The sequence below is a fragment of the Dasypus novemcinctus genome, chromosome X (assembly GCF_030445035.2).
Source record: "Dasypus novemcinctus isolate mDasNov1 chromosome X, mDasNov1.1.hap2, whole genome shotgun sequence".
NCBI lineage: Eukaryota > Metazoa > Chordata > Mammalia > Cingulata > Dasypodidae > Dasypus > Dasypus novemcinctus.
The window spans coordinates 94,935,621-94,960,504 of NC_080704.1; the positions used below are offsets into that span (position 1 = coordinate 94,935,621).

At 38.3% G+C, this 24,884-nt stretch overlaps 1 protein-coding gene across 1 annotated transcript in view; it reads right to left on the reverse strand.

Annotated features, from left to right (window-relative positions):
- POF1B (POF1B actin binding protein) overlaps positions 1 to 24,884 on the reverse strand; it is a 223,606-nt gene that overhangs the window by 61,997 nt on the left and 136,725 nt on the right. The window contains exon 9 of the mRNA XM_058291189.2: positions 2,328 to 2,420. Within this exon, the coding sequence (XP_058147172.1) occupies positions 2,328 to 2,420 (93 nt within the window). The remainder of the gene's footprint in view (positions 1 to 2,327; positions 2,421 to 24,884) is intronic.

A 24,884-nucleotide genomic window follows, 5' to 3' on the forward strand; every position in this document is an offset into this window, starting at 1 on the left:
ATCATCCCGAAATCGAAGGTTATTGATGGGGAAAGGGGAAAAGTGGGAAGTTGTTGGGTATATGGAAATCCAATGTATTCTGTATGTGGCCTTACTGTGACCTAAAACTTCTTTGAAGAATAAAAGAAAAAAGAAACTATTCGCTGGGTAAATAAATGGAAGAAAATTTCACTATAGATACAGGACAACAGTCTTACAGTGATGAAAGGCAAAATGCAAAGAAAAAAGTTATTTTTGCTTCAAATATTTTTTCATTATCTTTTAGTATTCCTTTTAAGAAATATTATTCTATTATTACTTTTTATTAATTTTGTTCTGTATTTTTCTTCTTATGTATAAAACTATCATTACTATTTCATTTTCTTTTTAATTGCCTGTGACTATTTTATTGGCTTCATTTTTGAAGAAGTTTTAGATTACAGATGACAGGCGAAGATCATTGGTGTAGGGTGTCAGAGAGGGTGGATACATGGGAGGAAGTCCACCTGGGTATACATAAAAGGCATGTAAATGTGTTCAAATTTTCATGAGGAATGGTGGGTAGAGATTCACACAATAACCAAAATATATCAAACTGCCATCCAGGAGAGCTCTGCCACATTCTCTAATGGAAAAACAAGAATGCCCCAAGTACAGGGACAATGACTTGTGAAAGAGGATGGTCCATTGAAGGACTCTTGATATTGATGGCTATGCTTATAAGCCTTTGCTCTTGAAACTGAAACTTAGCCTAGTGATGTAGGGTGCCTAAGAGTTACCTATGGAGAGCTTCCTTGTTGCTCAAATGTGGCCTCTCTCTAAGCCAAACTCAGCATATAAAAGCAATAATTTACCCCCAGCATGAGGCATGACTCCCAAGCATGAGATTCCCTGGCACTGAGGGATTGCTATCAAGTACCAAGAAGCAATGCATTTGGGAAAAAAACAAAAACAAAACCACATTGACCATAAGGGAGGAAAGTTAAAGACAAATGTGTATGTATGGCTAAGAGAATTCAAAGTGAGTTGGAAGGCCATCCCAGAGGTAGCACACATGCCCATCTCAAAAGGATCTCATTGACAGCAGAAGTAAATATGACCCAAATTAAAGAAGCTCCTCAGGGATATGAGTTCATCCAGATACTATCATCAGGGCAGACAGCTCAGGAATTTTGCCCCTTGCCAGTGGTCCCTAATCTGGTATCTATGTTCCCCAGTGTGACTGAGTTAGACTCAGCAATGGTTTCCCTACGCATGGCTCTTCTGTCCTTCTATTCAAACATGTAATTAGTACTAGAGTTGGTAGATGTACATCCAAGATACCTAAATCTTTGGGCTGTACATGTGCAAGCTGAGCCTTGAACCTCAAAAGAGTTGCAACATCTACTCTCCAGTCAACGGACTCACCCAGGACAACTAACGGGTAGGAGCTGATGGACAAACAATATAACAAAGAACCCAGACTGCCTACAACTGCAAGAAAGCGAGTCCCATATATGAGATATATGGGATGGAAGGCCCCCTCAGTTAATGGTGGAGTGGGCATCACCATCCCATAATCCTCAGTATTGAGAAATGAACTGTGGACTAAAATAAGCTTACCAGTATTCTACTATAGACTACTTGTGATTCTATCAATGAAAGAAATAACACTGTTGTGGAGGCAATAACTCATGAATCTTCTGTGGTTAAGGAGAGGGAAAAACTGGTGTAATATGGGGGACATTTTTGGGAATTGGTAATTACATCTCCGGCCATAACCTACAGAGTCAAATGGGAGATAGTGCAAAGTACAATATAAACTATAATTTGTTTTTAGTGGCAGTGCTCCAAAATATGTTATCAATTGTAATGAATGTACCACACTGATGGAAGATGTTGCTAGTGTGGGAAAATGTGGGAGGTATGGGAAGCAGGGCATATGGGAATCCCCTGTATATTCTCTGTAACATTTATGTAATTATTTTATTATGTAAAAATTTTTTTAAAGAGTGGAAAGAGAAAAAAGAAGACACTAGGATTATAATCCTATTAAAGTCTGCCCTTTTCACTTATGCCCTAAGGATTATCATCCTTTGACAATTACCCATGCTAAAAAGAGAGTTAATTTTATTTAAAAACCATAATTTTCACAATTTTAGAACTGTCGCTCAATAAGTCAGTATTGGAAAATATATTAGTATCTGGAATAATTTCTACTTATCTGTAAACTACTCATTTCTATAAATGTCCATTTTCTTTAAGTGGGTTTTGTGCCATTAAATCTTTGGTAATATAATAACCAATTGAAAATTTTAAAAATTTATACATAAAAAGGCTATGGAAAGAAAAATCAAAATAAATCTTACGATCAAGTCATTTTGAAGATGTCCAAGCTCCTCCCGTATATTGTTGAATGTGGACAGCACCAGCCGGAATGACTTGTCAGACATCCCCCTCATCTGAAAGGAGAAATAATTGATGGTTTATTTTTACTAATATTTGAAAATAGACAATGAATATGATAAAATCTTAGTTTTCTGTTGTTATCAGCAAACTTCTTAATGTATTGGTGTGGTAATATTAGAGTAGTCATTCATGCATTTTGTCAATAATGTGCTTAAGTAAACCAAAAAATATTTTTAAAGAAATCATAGCTATGAATTTAAAACAAGGGTCTATTTTTTTCCCATAATGAAGTATCATCTCCCTCAGAAGGCAGAATTCTATCATCAAATTCTCAAATTTACTTTTTTTCTTTAGTTAAAAGATAGGATGAGTTAGAAAGTCAACCTTCCAAAAATAAAATGCATCTACTTAATTGTGCCACATGTATTTTGCCTAAGGTGAAGAGAATATAATACTAATTAAGCTTAATTTAGAAGTATAGAACCAACTCAAATTTAGAGCACAGAGAAAACCCTTTTACTAGATTAATGTTATTTATTCAAAGAAAAATTCTTAAATAAGGTGGTCTGCTTCTGGAAAGATGGAGTAGAAATACTTCTACCTATTCCTTCCACTAAGCACAAGTAAATGCTATGGTCATTATATATAAAACAAACTCAAGAAGACTCCAAAAGCTGAAAATAAGGAAGAAAGGCTATGGACCTTGGGACTTGAGGAATGACCCAGTATTTAGTTCATTAGGTTTTCTTTTTGCCTCACATATCGCAGACTTTGTGATGGAGAAACTTTTAATACAGAAACACCAAGGAGTCTGAACACAAAAAGCCCCAAGAGAAGGCTGCTCTCTTCAAAGTACAAGGAAAGGGGGCCTAGCAAGACATAAAATGTTTAGATTATAAATTCATAATCTTAGTCAAACATCCTAGAAAAAAATGAAACCCTACTCCCACCCAAACCATCAAAGGTCAAGAGAGGAGCCTACATTTCCACATTTGTTAGACTCTAATGAGGTTCTCCAATGCCCATCATCACTAGGTTTTTGTCTGAGAAAGCAGGGTGGGGTAACAGACTTTCATCCCCACTGGAATTAACAAGTCTCCAAGCTCTGTAGTTCATTTGGGACCTCATGGGGAGCCTGTATTTTCACCCCTAGCCATCAGTAATATGACAAGGATCCCATTACCTGCTGGGTTGGTGTCAGAGGAGTCATAAGGGAGAATCAAGATATTTTATCATTTTCCAGTGGAAATGAGTCCCCATCACTCTTCTGTGTCAGTAGAGGCCATGTGTGGATTCAGATTTCTCATCCCTGCCCAGGAGTAACAAGAGATCCTCTCCCTTCAATGTAAACAGAGACCTGGGAATCTGGTCTTCCACCTTTATCAGGTAGTAACAATGATCCTGCTTCCTCTGATGGATCATTATCATTTGAATAAGATCCACAGTATCATTATATTAGTATAAAATCCAAAAAGCCCATGTTTGTGTTGAAAATTACTCATAATTCCTAGAACTAGAATAATCTCAACTTGAATGAGAAAAGAAAATAAATGCCAACACTAAGATAACAGATATGATAAAATTATATGACAAGGGGAACTTCTGGGGAAGAAGGTGGAGTAGGGAGCTCCAAGACTAAGTCCTCCCAACAAAGCAACTAGTAAGTAAGCAGAAAACATCTATTTTGAAACTCCATATGTCAGAAGAACACTAAACAGCGTCCAGAAAAGAGTGAGATGAGGCTGATAAATTATGTTAAAGAACTATCAATTGCTTTTTCCTCATGGTGGCTACCAGCACCCATCACCCACTCTCATGGCAGGCCACAGTGGGGTCTAGTCCCTGGCTAGATACTGCTGACAGAAAGGTACATAAATATCCTGTACTCCAAGAGGAGGGGTGGACATAGCCAATCACTGATAATGACTTTTAATGATCAAATTTGGATTGCCAGGTCCTGGCTCTGTAATCAGATATTGTTTCAACCCACCACAAAAAAAGTGGTAGCAATCCTTCTTTCAACCCTCCCTGGACAGGAGCAGAGGCAGATGAGATGCAATGTTTAGTTAGCTGAATGACTGCATTTGCTTTATAGGTTAGGAAAACTAAGATTTGGGAAGTCATCAAAGAAGTAAACGGAAGCCTTCCCTGACCCCTACCACAGGGCACTTTAGAGCTGGTCTTGTGTGTCCCGGGCTCTGTTTTGGCTGAAAACAAGACCAAGTTAGGAAAGTATTACACAGGGTGTCTCTCCTATCAAAATTAACCATTCCTTGAGACAAGCAAAGGAATATAAAAAACTATAGAGGCAGGCAGTCTGGGGCAAACGTTTGTCAGCTCCAGGTACACAGGAGAAGGAGGTTCATCTTCAGGGAAACAGAGGGGAGAACCAAACTCCTGTAAAGAGGAGGAACTTAAAAAAAACTAACAAGGAAAAGCACATGAAAATACAGTGGCTTAGTAAGACAAAGAAAACCTTGAACAGTACATTTGCCTTGGGCAGACTTTCCTGATAGAAGGGCAGTAGCGCAAGAAATTACCTCCCTTCCCACCCGTTGTTTACAAGACCAAGAAATAGATAAGACAGGGGAAAAGTCCCAGAGTTAATATTTTAAAATATTAAAATGTATAGTGTGCAGCAAAATAATATAAGACTAACAAAGAAACATGGAATGATGTCCTGTCAAAAGAAAAAGGATAAAATACAGGAAATACCAGTAAAGTAGATGAGAATATGGACATACCAAACAAACGCTTTAAACATTTTCTTTAAAATCAATAAAGAGATGAAGTTAAGAACTTCAGCATATAAAGAAAACAATGAATGAACAATATGAAAGTAGTGGGAGTAGTTATACAAATATGAGACAAAATAGACATTAAATGCAAAACTATTGTAAGAGAAAAATAAGTACTCTATTTACTAATAAAGGGGTAATCTATCAAGAAGAAAGAGCAATCATATATATTTATACACCTAACAAGGGCCCCTCAAAGTATGTGAAGCAAACATTGGAGAAACTAAATGGAGAAATAGATGTCTCTACAATTATAGTGGGGGATTTTAATACACCATTATTGCGATTAGATAGAACATCTCAACAGATTATCAGTAAAGAAACACAGACCTTGAAAAATACATTAGATGATCTAGACCTAGTAGACATATACAGAACTTTACACCCAAATACAGCAGGATATACATTCTTCTCAAATGCACATGGATCATTCTCTAGGACAGACCACATGCTAGGTCACAGAACAATTCTTGATTAATTCAGAAAGATTGAAATTATACAAAGCAATTTCTCTGACCACAATGGATTGAACGTGGATATCAGTAAGGAGCAGAAAACCAGACTGGCAAAGATATGGAAGTAGAACAGTCTTAGATAATCAGTGAGTCAAGGAGGTAATTGCAAAAGAAATCAGTACCTAACTTGAAATGAATGAAAATGACAACACAACATATCAAAACCTATGGGATGCAGCAAAAAGCAGTGCTACGAGGGAAATTTATAGACATAAATGTCTGTATTTTAAAAAAAGAAGAGTTGAAATCAAAGACCTAATGCACACCTGGAGAAATTAGAAAAAGAACAACAAAATAATTTCAAGCAAGTAGAAAGAATAAAATAACAAATATTAGACAGAGCTAAAGGAAATTGAAAAAGAGAAAGCATTGGCAAAACTTAACAACACCAAAAGCTGCTTCTTTGAGGAAATTAATAAAATTGACAAACCTTAAGTAGACTACCAAAGAAAAAGTAATGAACTCAACAGACCAATCACAAATAATGAGATTGAATTAGTCATCAAAAACTTCCCAACTAAGAGTCCAGGACCAGACGGCTTCACAGGTGAATTTTACCAAACATTCCAGAAAGAATGAACACTAATCCTGCTTAAACTCTTCCAAAAAATAGAAGTGGAGGGAACATTACTTAACTCTTTGTATGATGCCAACATCATCCTAATACCAAAGTCACACAAAGACACCATAAAAAAAGAAAACTATAAACCAAGCATATTAATGAACCTAGATGCTAAAATCCTCAGCAAAGTACTTGCTAATCATATTCAACAACACGTTAAATGAATTATACACCCTGATCAAGTGCCAGGTGGGTTTCATCCCTGGTATGCAAGGATGGTTCAACATAAGAAAATCAATGTAATACACCATATTTGCAAATCAGAAGAACAAAATCATATGATCAACTCTATTGATTCAGAGAAAGCATTCGACAAAATACAGCACCCTTTCCTGATAAAAAACACTTAAAAGATAGGAATGGAAGGAAACTTCCTCAACATGGTAAAGTGCATATATGAAAAACCCACAGCTAACATCATATTCAATGGTGAAGTGAAAAAAGCTTTACCTCTAAGATCTGGAACAAGATAAGGATGCCCACTGTCATCACTCTTATTTAACATTGCGTTAGAAGTACTTAGGCAGGAAAAAGATATGTAAGGCATCCAAATTGTAGAGGAAGAAGAAAAAATTTCACTGTTTGCAGATGACATGATCCTATTCATAGAGAGCCCTGAGAAATCTAAAACAAAGTTTCTAGAGCTTATAATTCAGTTCAGGGAAGTGTCAGGATGTAATATTAATTCACAAAAATAAGTAGCAGTTCTGTACATCAATAATGAGCAATCTGAGGAGGAAATCAAGGAAAAATCCATTTACAATAACAAGTAAAATAATCAAATACCTAGGAATAAACTTATAGATGTAAAGGAATTGTATGGAGAAAACTATACAACATTCTTAAAGAAAATCAATGAAGACCTAAATAAATGGAAGAATATTCCCTGCTCATGCATGGGAAAATTAAACATAATTTAGATGTCTATACTATTTAAACAGATTAACAGACTTTATGCAATCTCAAATAAAAATCACCACAGCATTTTTTTTTACAATTGGAAATGCTAACTATGAAATTTATTTGTAAGGGCAAGGGGCCCTGAATAGCCAAAAACATATTGTAAAAGAAAAATGAAATAGGAGAAATCACACTATTGACTTTAAAACATACTACAAACTGACAGTGGTCAAAACTTCATGGCATTGGCACAAGAATAGACACAATGACCAACTGCATAGAACTGAGAGTTCTAATATAGATCCTCACATATATGGTCAACCAATATTTGACAAGGCCACCAACCTCACTCAACTGGGAGAGAATGGCTTCCTCAACAAATGGTGGTTGGAAAACAGGGTATCCATATCCAAAAGAATGGGAGAGAATGACCATCTTACATCCTCTACAAAATCTCAAGATGAATCAAAGATCTAAATATAAGAGCCAAGACCATAATTCTCCTGGAAGATAAGGTAGGAAAACAAGTACAAGATTTTGTAGTAGGAAACATTTGCATAAACTTAACACCCAAAGCATGAGCAACAAAAGAATAAAAGTAGATGAATGGGACCTCTTCAAAATTAAATATTTTTGCATTTCAAAGGAGTTTGTTAAGAAAGTGAAAAAGCAGCCTACTCAATGGGAGTTATTGTTCAGTAACCATCTATCTGATAGTGGCTTACTATTAAGCATACATAAAGAGATCTTAAATCTCAAAAATGAAAAGACAAACTATCCATTTAAAAAATGGGCAAGGGTTTTGAATAGACACTTCTTCAAAGAAGAAATACAAATGGCTAAAAAGCACATGAAAAGATGCTCAACCTCACTGTTAGGGAAATGCAAATCAAAATTATAATGACATATCATGTTACACCCTTTAGACTATTGATTATTAAAACAAACTGAGGACTACGTGTAATGGATAGGATATGGAGTAAAGGGAACTCCTTTACTCTGCTGGTGGGAATGTAGAATGATGCCGTCTTTGTGGAGGACAGTTTGGTAGCTCCTCAGGAACGTAACTGTAGAACTGTCATATGATCAAGCAATCCCACTGCTGGATATATATCCAGAAAAATTATAAGCAGGGACATGAACAGATATATACATGCCAATGTTCATATGTGCATTATTTACCATTGCCAAAAGTTGGATGCAACCCAAATGTCCATCAACAGATGAATGGATAAGCAAATTGTGGTATAGACATACAATGGAATATTACTCAGATGTAAGAAGGAATGCAGTAGTAACATATGGGATAACATGGGCAAATCTTGAAGACCTTACATTGAATGAAGTAAGCCAGGCATCAAGGACAAATACTACATGACGTCATCCATATGAATTAAGTAAACTGAACAGACTCACAGAGCTAGAGACTAGAAGATAGGTTTACAGGAGCCAGAAAGGGAGTAGAGGTTTGTGAGCAAAGGTTTACATGTGCAAAATCTATGATAAGGTGGGAGGGTATAATTGTGCAGTGGATGGGCATGACAGTTTTGTGGTGATGCTATTGAGTTCAGTGGTGCTGAACTGTGAGGGGGTAGAGTGGCGGGGTTAGGTTGTTCTGACCATTGAACTGGGGGAAAGTGTCAAGGATGTAGTGGGTGAATTCTGGAGATTTGCACGTCTATGGGAATGCTCTTTTGGCAAATATGGCAGGAGCGAGTTACTGGATGTAGGATGTTGGGTGTGTGGGTTGCATACAGATGGGGTGAACCTGGGGCAGGATTCTGTGGTATATTTGATTGCTCATCTTGTCATAGTGTATTATATCAGTCGGTGAAGACCTACACAACATACAAGAACATATTAAACATCCATCCTGGATAAACATGCTATGTTCTCAAATAGAGAGATAAGAGTCTCCCAAGAACATAAGCAGTGCCTAATAGAAGAAAACAGACCAATATGCTAAACCCTTATTATTATTGCAAATAACTATGAATCTTATTCTTCAAAAAGTGAAACTTTGTGGTTATGGTCCCAAGGGGAAGGGGAAGGAAGAATAAACCGATGGAGCATGGGATATTTTTAGGACAATAGAATTGTTCTGCTTGATCTTGCAATAATGGATACAGGCCATTTAAAATTTTTGTTAAAATTTATAAATGTGTACAGTCCAAAATGTAAATAATAATGCAAACCATTGACCATGGTCAGTAGCAATGCTTCAATATTTGTATATCAATTGTAACAAATGTACCATCCATATTTAAAATATTATTTCTAGGGGAGTGGGGAGAAGAGCAAGGTCATTGAGTATATCGGAGCCCCCTATATTCTTTACTGGACTTTTCTGTCACCTAGTGCTTCTTTGAAGATAAGATGAAAAAAAAAATGAGACACTGGGGGAATATACAGAAAAAGACTTAATATACATACAAGACCACAGGTCTTACAGAGATGGTAGACATATTCTCTAAACGTTTTTTTTTTAAATTTAAATTTGTTTTGTATTTATATGCTATTTTTGAAACTATCATTATTATTTCAGTTTCTTATTATTTTTATTTGGTTACTTTCTTGGCTTCATCTCTGGAGAGGTTTTGGATCACCAAAGTGTCACAACTTTGGCAGGGCAGGAACACCGATTTGGGGTGTTGGTGATGGGGGAATGCACGGGAGGGTGTTCATCTGGGGCAAGCCTCTAAGGCATATGAATGTATTCAAATGTTCAAGGGACATTGCCATGGTGGATGGAGATCTACACAATAACTGAAAGAATAATAAATTCTCATCCTGGGAAGTGCTGCTACATTCTCAAATGGGACAGCAAGAATTCCCCAAGTACAGGGGCAGTGCCTAGTGAAGGAGAATGGACGATTGTGTCAAAACCTTGATATTGATAATTGTACTTATGAACATTTTCATTTGAAATAGAAACAGTGTAGTATTATATGTTGCCTAAGAGTTAACTCTTGAAGGCCTCCTTGTTGCTTTAATGTGTACTCTCTCAAAGCCCAACTCACTATTTTAATGTACTATATTTTCCCTGGTGTGGGACATGACTCCCAGGCATGACAGTCCATGGCACCAAGGGATTACTGCCAAGTGACAACTAGCAATGCACCTGGAAAAAGACATTGAGAATATGAGGAAAAGGTAAATACAAATGAGGACTTATGGCTAAGGTATTTCAAAGTGAGTCGGGAGGTCATCCCAGATGTTACACGTAGGCACATAGCAGGATCTCATTGACTGCCACAGTAAATAGTGCCTCAAATCAAGGGGTTTCTGAAGCTCTAGAGACATCCAGACACTGTAGGCAGGGCAAACAGCTCAGGAGTTTGGTGCCTTGCCAGTGGGCTTTATTTGGAAATTATGCTTTCCAGTGTGACAGGGTTCCACTTATTTGTGGTTTCCCAATACATGGCTCTTCTGCCCCTTCCATTTGAACCCATAATTAATACTAGAATTGATAGGCATATGTCCAAGGGACTTAAATCTTTGATCCATTCTTGTGTCAGTAGGCCCTGAATCTCAACGAAGTTACCACACTTACTCTCCATTTCATTGGACTCCCAGGAAAACTAACAAGGTGATGATGATGGACAGCGCCAATCCCAAGAAACAAAGAGAGTTTGTTACTGTAAGCAAGAGAGGTCCACCCATCTCCTCCATGGACCCTTATCTCACAGCTTGCACAAAAATTAACTCAAGATGGATCAAGGACCTAAATATAAAATCTGGAATCTGAAAATTCCTAGAAGAAAATGTAGGGAAATCGATTCATTGTGGCTTCTTAAGCCTTAGACCCAAAGCATGAGGAATGAAAGAAAGAATAGATAAATGGAAACTCTTCAAAGGCAAACAGTTTTTTGTTTCAAATGACTTTGATTATATTGTGAAATGAAGCCAGTGCAATGGGAAAAATTTAGCAAACCACGTATCCAATAAGGGTTTGATTTCCATGTTATATAAAGAGATCATACAACTCAATGATAAAAAGTGATGCAATCCAATTTTAAAAAGTGCAAAGACTTGAAAAGACATTTTTCCAAAGGAGGAAGACAAAGAGCCAAAAAGGGCATGAAGATATGCTCAATCTAGCTATCAATTAGGGAAATGCAGATTAAACCTACTTACAGAATGAACATTATTTAAAAAAAATAACATAAAATTACAAGTGCTGGAGAGGATGCAGAAAATTGGAAAACTCTTTATTTGTTGGTATGAATGTTAAATGGTTCAGTCTCTATGGAGTCCAGTTTAGCAGTTCCTCAGGAAACTCAATATAGATCTGCCATATTATCTGGCAATACCACTACTAGAAATATATTCAGAATAACCAAAACAAAGATGTGAACACACATTTTTATATCAATGTTCATAGTGGCATTATATTCAAATACTTAAAAGATGAAAACAACCCCCTGCCATCAACCAATGAGTGGATAAGGAAAATGTGGAATGTATATACAATTGAATACTATTTGTATTAGTCAACCAAAGGGGTGTTGACACATATACCAGGCCATAAAGCATAAGTTACTTCCCTTACATATACCAGGCCATAAAGCATAAGTTACTTCCCTCACCAAAGTCTATTTTCATGTGTTGTAGCAAGATGGCTGCTGACGTCTGTGAGGGTTCAGGTTTCCTGGGTTCCTCTCTTCCAGGGTATTGCTTCTCTTTCCTCTGTGAGCTTAATTCCTAGGGCTCCAGCTTAAGGCTTCAGCATCAAAGTCCAACATCAAAAACCCTTAACTTTGTCCTCTGCCATGCCTTTTATTTGTGAGACCTCCCCACCAAAGGGGGGAGACTTAACACCCTACTGGCACAAGAGGTTTACATAATTACTTAATCCAGTAAACCATTGAATCCAATATAATCTAATATGCCTAGAGGAAAAGATCAGTTTACAAACATAATCCAATATTATTTTGCAATTCATGAATAATATCAAACTGCTACACTCCATCCTCTGAATTCCAGAAAGAATTACAATTTTTGAAAAAACTTTAATCAGTAGCAATGCAAGTACTAAATCATATCACACTCAATATAAAGAAATGCAGTTTGTCTTGGGGCAAAACCCCATCTGCTATAGACCTCTGGAACTTACAAAACAATTCATCCACTTCCAATACACAAATGGACAGAGGATAAACATTTTCATTAAAATAAGGAAGGGAACATGAGTTATGGGTCCAGAAGAGTTCAGTAAACCTGCAGGGCATCCTCCATTTAATTTCAAAATCTGAGAGTCATTATTAATATGATGGTTTCTTCTCCTTGGGGCCTTATGGGAACCCTCCCCCTTTCCACAGGCTTGCCCAATGGCCATTTTCTTGGTTCCACTCTCATCAAACATCAGGGTGTTGACCAAGCTCCAGATCTCTTCCTCCAATAGTGTTAGGGTCATTGTCAAACCTTATGCAATCTTTGGGTTAGAGTCTAAAACCCCCTCATACAGTGACATGAAGACAACATTCCCCCTAACCTTTGGCATACAGGCTCAACCCTCTCAGAGCAATAAGTTGACCATCTGGCCTTCTCTAACCTTTGGGGGACAGGTCCACAACTCTCAGACCTGTGGGGTGCTGACCTTAACCACCTTAATCCTTGGGGAATGTGCTCCAACCTCCCTACCCTGGGGCAGCAAAACTCTCCCAGAACATCAGGCAGGAACATCCACACTCTTCAACTGCTGGGGAAAACTCTCCCTCCATGTACACATGGGTTGGGTTCTTCTCTAAGCCCAAGGTGATGTACTAATTCCAGATCTCAGCTTCCATGGTATTCCTCTTGAAGTCATTTTCCCTTCAATATCTCCTTTCCATATCCCTTTTATTTCAGGCTGACAGTGGTTTTGTTCATTCAGCTCTCTCAAAAAGTCTGTTGGTTTAGCATGTAGGAAGCAGGAGTCCAAGCCATCAGACAGTAATTCCTCCAGGGGGGGGGCATTTTCATCTGTGAACTTGATTTCCAGAGGCTTGGAATTTCCAGAATCAGTTTTTTATTTTCATTGTGCCTGACAGTTAAGCCCTCAGCATATTTCTCTCATCTTGCATTTTGCTTTAAGCTGCAAGCATAAGCCAAGCCACGTTCTCTGGATTTAGTTTGCAAATTTCTTAAGCTAAGTGCCCAGGCTTGCCATTTTCAAGTTCTGCCTTTTATAAAACACCAGGAGTTAATCTTGCTAAGTTCTCTGCAACTTTATTTTTTTTTAATGTTACATGAAAAAAATATGAGGTTCCCATATAACCCCACCCCCCTCGCCCCACTCCTCCCCCCATAACAACAACCTCCTCCGTCATCATGAGACATTCCTTGCATTTGGTGAATACATCTCTGAGGACCACTGCACCTCATGTTCAATGGTCCACATCATAGCGCACACTCTCCCACAGGCCACCCAGTGGGCCATGGGAGGACATACAATGTCCAGAAACTGTCCCTGCAGCCCCACCCAAGACAACTCCAAGTCCCGAAAACACCCCCACATCACATCTCTGCAACTTTAAAACACAGATGGCCTTTCCTCCAGTTTCCAATTGTAGTTTCATCATTTACTTCTAATGCATCATAAAAAGTCTCTTTAGCATCCATATTGTTATCAAGAGTTTCTTCAAAGTGATCTAGGCCTTTTCCATCAAGCATCTCACAGTTCCTCCAAAAAAAAATCCTTACCTATTTATAAAACCATTCCAGCATTTCAGTAATTGCAATAGGACTACCCCACTCCTGGTACCAAATTCTGTATTAGTCTTCCCAAGGGGTGCTGAAACAAAATACCAGAAATTGGTTGATTTTTATAAAGAGTATTTATTTGGGGTAGGATCTTACAGATACCAGGCCATAAAGCATAAGTTACTTCCCTCACCAAAGTCCATTTTCATGAGTTGGAACAAGATGCCTGCCAACATCTATGAGGGTCCAAGATTCCTGGGTTCCTCCCTTCCAGGGTCTTCCTTCTCTTTCCTCTGTGTGCTTAATTCCTGGAGTTCCATCTTAATGCTTCAGCATCAAACTCCAACATCAAAATCCCTTAACTCTGTCATTTGCCATGCTTTTTATCTGTGAGTCTCCACCCAACAAAATGTGGGGTCTCAGCACCCTACTGGCACAAGAGGCTTACATAATTACTTAATCAAGTAAACCCATGAATTCAATATAATTTAATATGCTCAGAGGAAAAGGTTTGCTTACATCATGATCCAATATTTCTTTTTGGAATTCATCAATAATAATATCAAATTGCTACACTCTTCAAGCGTAAAAAGAAATAAAGTCATGATACATATGACAACATGGAAGAACTGTGAAGACATTATGTTGAGTGAATTAAGCCAGATACAAAAAGACAAACATTGTATGGTCTCATTAATATGTATTAAATATGAGTTAACTCATGGAGTTAACTAGAGTATAGATTAGTAGGACATAGAATGTGGGTTGAGGAGGAGAAGCTGATGCTGAATGTATGTAGAAAGTGGATTGTGTATGTGGGAAAATGGATAGAGTTGACGGCAACACAGTACAGAGAGTATAATAAGGAAGTCTAGGGAAGTTAAGGTCAATTGAAAGAAAGCTACAAGATAATCTGAGAACTCTATAACGTTGTGATTTTGGTGGTGAGCGGTGATTATGGTTAATAGCACAAGCATAAGGATGCTCTTCTATTATGATGTGATAAGAATATGTAATACCTGGGAAATTCAACTAATGAAATATATAGACTCTAGTTAATGTTAGTATTGTAATATTTTTATAGCAATGGCAAAGGAAATACTATATCAGAGTTAAGGCTCAATAACATGGGTATATAAGGTAGTATGGGATTTTTCCTTTTGGAGTAATGGAAACATCTGAAATGAACTGAGATGATGACAGCACAATTGTGTGATTAACCAGACACTGAGGATACACTTGGGATGGATTATATAAGGCATGGGACTGTATAAAACAGTGAATCCCATAGTGAATGATGGACAGTGGTTAACAGTACAAATATGAGTATGTTTTCTCATGAACTATAACAAATACACAATTCTAATAATAGTATTGAATATTAAGATAGTTTGTGGGAAAATACACCAAATATGGGGTATAGATTAGATATAAAAATACTATGATGATGTTTTTTCATCAATTGTAACTAATATGTCATAATAATTAAAGGTATTGATGGTGGGGTATGGTGTGGGAATCATGTACAGTATGCATGATTAAAAACAAATTCTCAAATAAAAACATAAAAAAGGGAGAAAGGGAAAACTCACAAATATGTGGAAATTAAACAAAATCCTCTTTAAAAAACAAGAATTTAGAATTTGTGTTCCTCTGTGTGATGGAGTAGGACTCAGATGTGACTTCTCTACACATGCCTCTTCTGTCCCTTTTATTGAACCTGTGGTTGGTGCTGGGTTTGGTGTATACCAGGAGACTTGGATCTCTGGGCTGTCCATGTGCCAGCTGGGCCCTGAGCCTCAACAGTTTGCTGCACCTGCTCTCCAGTTTGATGGACTGACCCAGGTCAGTTGACAGGGAGGTGAGGATGAACAACCACCACACCAAGGAACCAAGAGAGTCTACAGCAGCAGGCATAAGAGTCCCATACACCAGCCATGTGGGATTGAAGACCCTTCTAAATTGAGAGGTTGAGTGAGCATTGCCACTCCTGGGTCCTTTTGGTGGGGGTATAAAATATAGATTAGAATGGACTTACGGGTATTCTACTATAGAATTATTGTGACTAGCAATGGAAGAAATTATATCACTGATGTTTAGACAGTAGCAATGTGAGTTGCTGAAGGCAAGAAGTGGGAAAAGGAGGTGTGATATGAGAGAATTTTTCGGATTTGGGGTTGTCATCAATGATTGCAGGGACAGATGCAGGACATTATACGCCCTGCCATAACTCACTGGAAGAGTGTAAACTACAATGTAAATTATAATCCATGCTGCATAGGAGTGCTACAAAATGTATTCATCAATTGCAATGAATGTACCAGAGCAATGAAAGTTGTTGGAAATGTGGGGATGCGGGCAGTGGAGCATATGGAAACCTTCTATATTTTTTAATGTAACATATTGTGTGATCTATGTATCTTTTAAAATTAAATAAAAATGTATTTAAAAAAAACAAAAAAATGGCTTAAGCAGAGGAAGGACAAGATGGATGCATTGTAAGGACTTCCACAAGTCAACATCTACTACAGGCAGTTTAGTAACCACCCAGAATTATCCAAAGCACAAGGAGACCAAAAGAGCATCCTGCAACATCCTTGAAAGTATGGAAGGAGGAGACTGCCCATTTGTAGAGAATATTCCTCAGTAGAGCACTCCATGCCACAGAGGTCTTGTCCATACTCCACTGGCAATGCAAATCACCTTGGGAGCATTTCTGTGGCTGGAGTAGCTCCATTTCTGAAAAACAAGGGAGGAAGAGACAGGTGGGCACCAACTTCAGCTACTGATTAGTAAACTCAGTGGGCTAGAGTATAATCCTAAGAACAGCTAAAGTTTGAACCCATCCAAGTCTGAAAGAGGTCAGTAGCCACCATTTTAACTCTGCTCCTGATGATATGAGGGGAAGCAGGACTGATTGAAAATCACAGTGCCAGTAGAGATTGACTCCTTTCCACCAAGTTCAGATTGCAGCTCTATACCTGTTTAAGATGCTTAAAGTGGAGAATCTGACACAGGACAGGCTTCTAGCGAGTAGGTGAGTGCTCATTTTGTCACAGTGGATTATATCATTGGATGGAGTCTTATATAATGAGAGGGGTGGACTGATGTTCTCAAATAGAGGGAATTGTATCTCTCGAGAAAATTTGTGGCTCCCAATGAGTTAGGGCAGTCGAGCATGTCACGCCCTCACCATTGTCGCAAGTATCTCTGAACATGGTCTTCCAAGCAATGAAGATTGATTGTCACTGTGGGCCATGAGGGGAGGGGGAAAGAGGTAGTGAATAGATGGAATCAATGTAACTGTGGGGCAGTGGAAGTGTTCCACAAGATTATGCATGGATATATACAGGACATGCTAAATTACACCAAAAATGGATAGGGGCATATAGACTAAAATGTAAATCATAATGTAAAACATAACTAAAAATTTAGAAAATTGCATAGTCTAAAGTATAAACCACAATGTAAACTCAAATGTTACCTTTTTTGAAAGCTATTGTCTCAATATCTGCACATCAGTTTCAGTAAATATAGTATGAACAGGTAAAAAGATTATTGCTGTGGAAGGGAAAAGAGTTTTATATTGAATATGTGGGAGTACCATATACTGTATATATAAATTACTGTGACCTAAAACTTCTGTGAAGACAAGCTTAATAATTAGGAAAAAAAGAAAAAGAAAGAGAAAGGATGTAGACACTAAGGAAAAGATGGAAGAAGTTGCCTTGCCAATTTGCATACAGGGCAACACACTGCAGTGATAGAAGGCAAGACATCAAAAACAAAGCTTTTGCATTTTTAAATTTTTTGATACCCCAATTTATTTTTACCTTAATTTTTCTAAATTAATATGTATTCTATATCTAACCTTTAAACTCATCACTATATTCCAATTTAGTATTAATAGAACCTGGCAATATATTGGGCTCCATTTTCGAAGAAGTTTTGGATCACAGAGAGGTTCAACAATGGCAGAGGAGGAATACTGGTGCAGGATGTTATTGACAGGGGACACATGGTTGGCAGGGAGTTCTCTAGGGCATATATCCAGGATACATAAAAATGTTTGGATTTTTCATAGTGGTTACAGTTAAAAAATGACAACTGAGGGAGTGATGAGTTCCTACCCAGAAAAGCTCTATCACATTCTGTAAAGGAACAGCAACAATCCCCCAGTGCAATGGCAAAGAACAAAAAAGAAGGATGGTTTAACAATGAGCCCTTGATACTAATGACTATGCTTGTGAGCCTGTGCACCTGAAATAATAGCAAGTCCTAGAGCTTCAGGGTGCCTAAGAGTTACCTCCTAAGAGCCTCCGTGTTGCTCAAATGTGGCCAATCTTGAAGCCAAACTCAGCATGTAAATGCATTGCCTTCCCCCCAGTGTGGGAAATGACTCCTGGGGATGAGCCACCCTGGCACCAAAGCATTACTACCAAGTACCAGCTGATGATGTAACTAGAAAATGACCTTGAATAAAAGGGTCAACTAAGACCAGCATAATATCTCAGCCTACATATAATATCAGGAGTTAAAAATGATTTTTGACCTGAATAAAAGGGGGAAATGGAAAGGACAAGTGAGTTTATATGGCTATGAGTCTCCTAAAAAGAGCCAGGAGGTTATCAGAGGGGTCACCCTTATGCACATCTCAGCAGAGTCTCAGTGAGAGATAAAGTAGATACAACCCCAGGTATTGGTTCTTCTGAGGGTTACAGAGATCCACACGTTCTATAGTCATGACAGATGGAGTTCAGAGCCATGTCAGTTGGCCCTACTTTGGAGTTTGTGTTTCTGTGTGATGGAGCTGGACTCAGGTGTGATCTTTGTTCACAAGTCTCTCCTGTTACTTTTACCAGACATGTGATTGGTGCTGGGATTTAGTGTATACCCAGGGGACCTGAATCTCTGGACTGTCCATGTGATAACCAGGCCCTGAGCCTCAACAGACTAGCAACTCCTACACTCTGGTTTATTGGACTTACCACACTCAGCTAACATGGAGGTGAAGAAGGTCAACCACCACACCAGAGAGCCAAGAGTGCCTACAACTGAAAGCAGGAGAATTGCATCCGTCATCCATGTGGAATCTAAGCCCCCTCTTGATATAGATGTGGAGTGGACACAACCATTTTAGGGTCCACAGGATGGAGGAATAGAGTATGGATTAGAGTGGACTTACTGATATTCTATTCATGAACTATTGTGACTAGTAATAGAAGAAAATGTAGCGTTGATTTGTAGAAAGTGGCCATGGTAGCTGCTGAGGTTAGGGAGTGGGAAGAGACCCGATATGGGGGCATTTTCAGGACTTGTAGCTGTCCTGCATGGTAGTGCAGGGACAGTTACCCAACATTGTATGTCCTCCCATGGCCCACTGGGTTGAATGGGTTAGAGTGTAAATTATAATATGGACCATTGACCATGTGATGCAGCAGTGCTCAGAGATGTATTAACCAAGCGCAATGAATGTCCCATGATGATGTAGGAGGTTGTTGTTACGGGAGGAGTGGGGTGGGGGGTATATGCGGACTTCATATTTTTTTAATGTAACATTAAAAAATAAATAAAGGCAAAAAAATGATTGCAGCTGTAGCCTAATCCCTAGACCCAGCGCCAGCAGGGAGGAAGCTGAGGGGACCTTCACCAGGCTCTGGGAAACTGCAGGCTATACCATGGAGGCTATTTCCCATTCTATTCTGGCAGCACAAGCCACCTCAGGAACCATTCCTTGGCTGGAGTTGGAAGCTCCATTTCCCAAAAATAGGGGAGAAAGAGACAGTTGGCCACTGACTTCAGATACTGCTTAGTAAACTCAGATGGCTAAAGTTTAATCCTAAGAACAAAGTTTGAACCTGTCCAAGTTGAAAAGAGACCTGCAGCTGCCTTTTTAACTCCATCTCTGGCATGAGGGGAAGAAGAGCTGAATGAAAATCACAGTGAAGTTTAGGACCAGCTGATTTCCACCAAGACCAGATTACAGCCCTAGCCTAAGCTCAAGTCCCACTTCTGACAGGGAGAAAGTGTGGGGACCTATACTAGCCTCTCTGGGTAACTGCAGGTACTTTTGGGTGACACAGACTGAAGAGTTGCACACCAGATGTTCCATACCGGCATACCAATAGGATATGAGAAGATCTGTATTTCCTCAGGCTTTCTGGGCAATGGCAGGCTCTTTCAGCTTGCAAGAACTGGTCTATCAGGTACCTGTGGATCGCCGCAAAACCCAACAGGATTGGAGGGGATTGGTGTTTCCTCAGCCTCTGTGGGCAATTGCAGGCAATTTTGGCCTATGTGGACTAGATTCTTGCGTGCCTGTGGATCTTCCCCACCACCCAGTAGGATAGGAGGAGGCTAGTGTTTCTTCAGACTCTCTGGGCAGCATCAGGCAATTTTGACCTATATGGATTAGGTCCACCTCTACTCCTGGTGGGGAGATGGGCTGGTGTTACATCAGTTTACTTGTGCAACTGTGGTCATTTGAACCCACATAGCATAAATTGCTGCCCACACCTGCAGCTCCCTTGCCCCCCAGGCAGGGGAAGAAGGGATGTGAAGCTTCATCAGTTTCTCTGGGCAATTACAGTCTTGGCCTGCATGACTTGGATTATTACATATGGCTGTGGCTCTGTTCCTATCCCTGGCATAGGAGAAATGTGGGTCCTGGAGTAATGTGGACAGTTTCAGTCTCCAAAGCTTACAGCATGACCTACATCTTTGGCTCCTACTATACAATCAACAATTGGGAAAGGCAAGAACACTCTAAACTTACACAAACTGCACCCAGAAAAAACATATCTGATAAGTCAGATGCATAGACAAAAAAAATTACAATTCATACAAAGAAACAGGAAGATATGGCCCAATTAAATGAACAAGGTAAGCCTCCAGATGACATAAAGGAGTTGAGACAACTAATCATTGATATTCAAGCAAAAATCCTTAATAAATTGAATGAGATGGCTAAAGAGATTATGGATATTAAGGAGACACTGTGTGAACACAAGCAAGAATTCAAAAGTATACATAGCAAAATAGCAGGTTTTATGGGAATGAAAGGAACAATAAATGAAAATAAAAATACACTGGAGGCATAGGACAACAGATTTGATGAGGCAGAAGAAAGAATCATTGAGCTTGAAGACATGGTCTCTGAAGGAAACATAAAAAGAAAAGATGAAGAAAAAAAAGGAAAAATTTAAACAGGTTCTCAGAGAAAAATGATGGCGAGACATGCATACATATGTGTCATGGGAATAAGAGGAGAAGTGAAGGGAAAAGAGTTAGAGGGAATATTTGAAGAAGTAACGATACAAAATTTCCTAACCCTATTAAAGGACATAGATATCCACGTCCAAGAAACAAAAGGTACACACATCTGAGTAAATCTCAATATTAACTCCAAGACACATACTATCAGAATGCCAAATGCCAAAAACAAAGAATGACTTCTTAGAGCAACAAGAGAAAATTGATGCAAAACAGATAAGGGATACCCAATGTAGCAGTTTGATACTGCTTATGAATTCCAAAAAACAGATATTGGATTATGTTTTTAAACTGGTTTTTTCCTCTGGGCATATTAGATTATATTGGGTTCAGAGGTTTCACTTTTACTTGATTAAATAATGACTAAGTCTTTGATTGGGCCATGCCAGTAAGACATTGAGTCCCCATTCACCAAGGGGGTGGGACTCACAGAGAAACCACTCCACAGAGAAGGGAGTTTGGAATTTCATTTCTGGAGCCCAGGAAGTAAACACACAGAGAACCAAATATTTGAGAGGTTTCCATTAAACACAGGAAGAGGCTTTGAACAGAGAGACGAGTTTTTCACTTGATAATCTATAACCTCACTTGTGGAAAAAGCAGATCATCTAAGCCCAAAGAAAAACAAACCCTGGGAAAAGAGGAATCCAGGAAGTCTGAACACTTGCTGACATCGGCAGTCATCTTGCTGCAACACATGGCAACAGACTTTGATGAGGGAAAGTGCTTACACAGTATGGCCTGGTAAATTTAAGCTTCTACCCAAATAAAACCAACAGATCACTGGTATTTTGTATCAGCACCCCTTTGGCTGACTAATATGCCCAAGAAGATTAATTGCCAATTTCTCATCAGAAACCATGGAGGCAAGAAGGGGAAGAAGGCAGTTGTATGATATATTTAATATACTGCAAGAGAAAAACTGTCAACTAAGAATCATATCCATCAAGATTATCTTTCAAAAATGAAGACAAGTTTATAATATTCACAGATAAACAGAAACTAAGAGAGTTTATAAGAAAGAGAGTGGCCTTGTAGGAAATACTAAAGGGAGTGTTGCAGTCAGAAAAGAAAAGAGGGAAGAGAGAGGCTTAGAAGAGAATCTAGAAATGAAGGCTATATCAGTAAAAGTAACTAAAAGCATCAAAAGACTGGAGAAAATAAAAATGACAGATAATACCCAAAGGTTAAAATGGGTGAATTAAGAACCATCTTTGGTGGCAGACTTGGCACAGTGGTTAGGGCATCTGTCTACCACATGGGAGGTCCACAGTTCAAACCCCGGGCCTCCTTGACCCGTGTGGAGCTGGCCCATGTGCAGTGCTGATGTACACAAGGAGTGCTGTACCACACAGGGGTGTCCCCCGCGTAGGGTAACCCCACACACAAGGAGTGCAACCCGTAAGGAGAGCCGCCCAGTGCGAAAGAAAGTGCAGCCTGCCCAGGAATGGTGCCGCACACACGGAGAGCTGACACAACAAGATGACGCAACCGAAAGAAACACATATTCCTGTGCCGCTGACAATAGCAAAAGCGGACAAAGACGACGCAGCAAATAGACAGAGAGAACAGACAACTGGGGTGGGGGGGGTGGGGGAAGAGGAGAGAAATAAATAAATAAATAAATCTTTAAAAAAAAAGAACCACCGTTACAGAAGTAGCATTGAATGTTAATAGATTAAACCTCCCAATTAAAAGACACAGACTTTAAGAGTGGATAAGAAAATACAAGCCATCTATATGCTGTTTAAAGACTTACTTTAGATCCAAGGATACCAATAGATTGAATGTGAAAGATTGGAAAAAGATGTTTCATGCATGCTGTAACAAACAAAATTGGGAGTAGCTGTACTTATATTGGATAAAATAGACTTATAAGTACAACTTTAATTAGTGACAAGGAAAACATTATGTATTAATAAAAGGGTCAATTCACCAGGGGAAAATAACAATCATATCATAAACGTATTTGGACCTAAATGAGATGCCCCAAGATACAAGAAGCAAACACAAGCAAAACTGAAGGGTGAAGTAGATATCTCTACAATAATAGTTGGAGACATCAATGCACCACTCTAAACATTGGATATAACATGTGGGCATTGTTTCAATAAAGAAAGAGAACATGAATAATAAGATAAAAGAACTAAACCTAATAGACATATACAGAACACTGCACTCGAAAACATGAAGATATACATTCTTGATGTGATCTATGAGAAAGTGCTCATAGATCTTTCTCAAGGATAGACCCTATGTTGCATCACAAAGCAGATCTCAATAAATTCAGCAAGATCAAAATTATACAAAGCGCTTTCACTGATACTAATGGAATAAAATTGGAGATAAAAGAGCAGTAAAAAGGGGCAATTCACAAATGTATGCAGATTAAATAATACACGCAAATAATCAGTGGGTCAAAAAAGAAATTTCAAGAAAAATAAGCAAATATCTTGAGAGGAATGAAAATGAGAACACAATATATCAGAACTTATGGGATGCTGCAAAGGCAGTGCTGAGAGGGAAATCTATAGCCCTCAGTGCTTAAATCAAAAAAAGAAGAAAATCTAAAATCAATGACTTATCTACACAGCTGGAATAACTAGAAAAAACAGCAAACTAATCCTAAAGCAAGTAGAAGGAATGAAATTACAATGTTCAGAGCAGAAATAAATTAAATTGAGACAGAAAAGCAATAAAGAGTAGTAACAAAACCAAAAGTTGGTTCTCCTCAAAGAGTAACAAAATAGACAAAAAGAAAGAAGATGCAGATAGTGTCCATCAACTAATGAATGGATAAACAAATTGGGGTATATACATATGATGGAATACTGTGTTGCAGTAAGAAGAAATGAACTTGGGACACATATAACATGGATGAATTTTGAAGATATTATTCTGAGTGAAATAAGCTGGACACAGATGGACAAATATTGCATGGTCTTATTAATATGATGTAAATATGAAGAATAAATGCATGGAGTTAAAACCTAGAGAACAAGTTACTAGGAGGTGAGAGGAAGGCTGAGAAGGGCTACTGATGCTTAACGTATGTAAAAGTTTTAATTAACTTGACTGTAAATGTGTGGAAATGAATACAGTTGATGGTAACACAATATAGTGAGTAGCAGCTGGTTTATAAATGGGGTCGTGGCTGAAAAGAGTAGTCTAATGACGTTGAATTAAAGCTAGAGAATCAACTAGGGACTGAATAACACAGTGAACTCAGAGGTGGATGAGAATTGTGGTTGATGGTACAGATGCAAAACTGTCCTTCTGTGAACTAGAAACTGTAAGCTTTTAAGGCAATAAATTCCCAGTGTAAAAGCCAACTCATTTCTGATCTTTCTTTGGCAGCCCTTAGCAAACTACAACAAGTAGAGACAATGAAAAACAGTATTCCAATAAATTAAATAACCTATCTGAAAAGGGAAAATTATTAGAAACACCCAAAATACCTACATCGACTCAAGAGAAAATAGAAAATTTCAACTAAACAATTACTAGTAAAGAGATTGGATCATTAATCAAAAACCTCAAATGAAGAGAAGCCCAGGACTTCAAAGGTAAAGTCAACCAAACATTCCAAGAAGATGTAATTCCAATGCTGGTCAAAATCTTCCAAAAAATTTAAGAGGAGGGAGCAGTCCCCAACTCACTTTATGAGGATATCATTCTAAGAGCAAAGCTAAATAAAGATACCATAAGAAAAGAAAACTACAGACC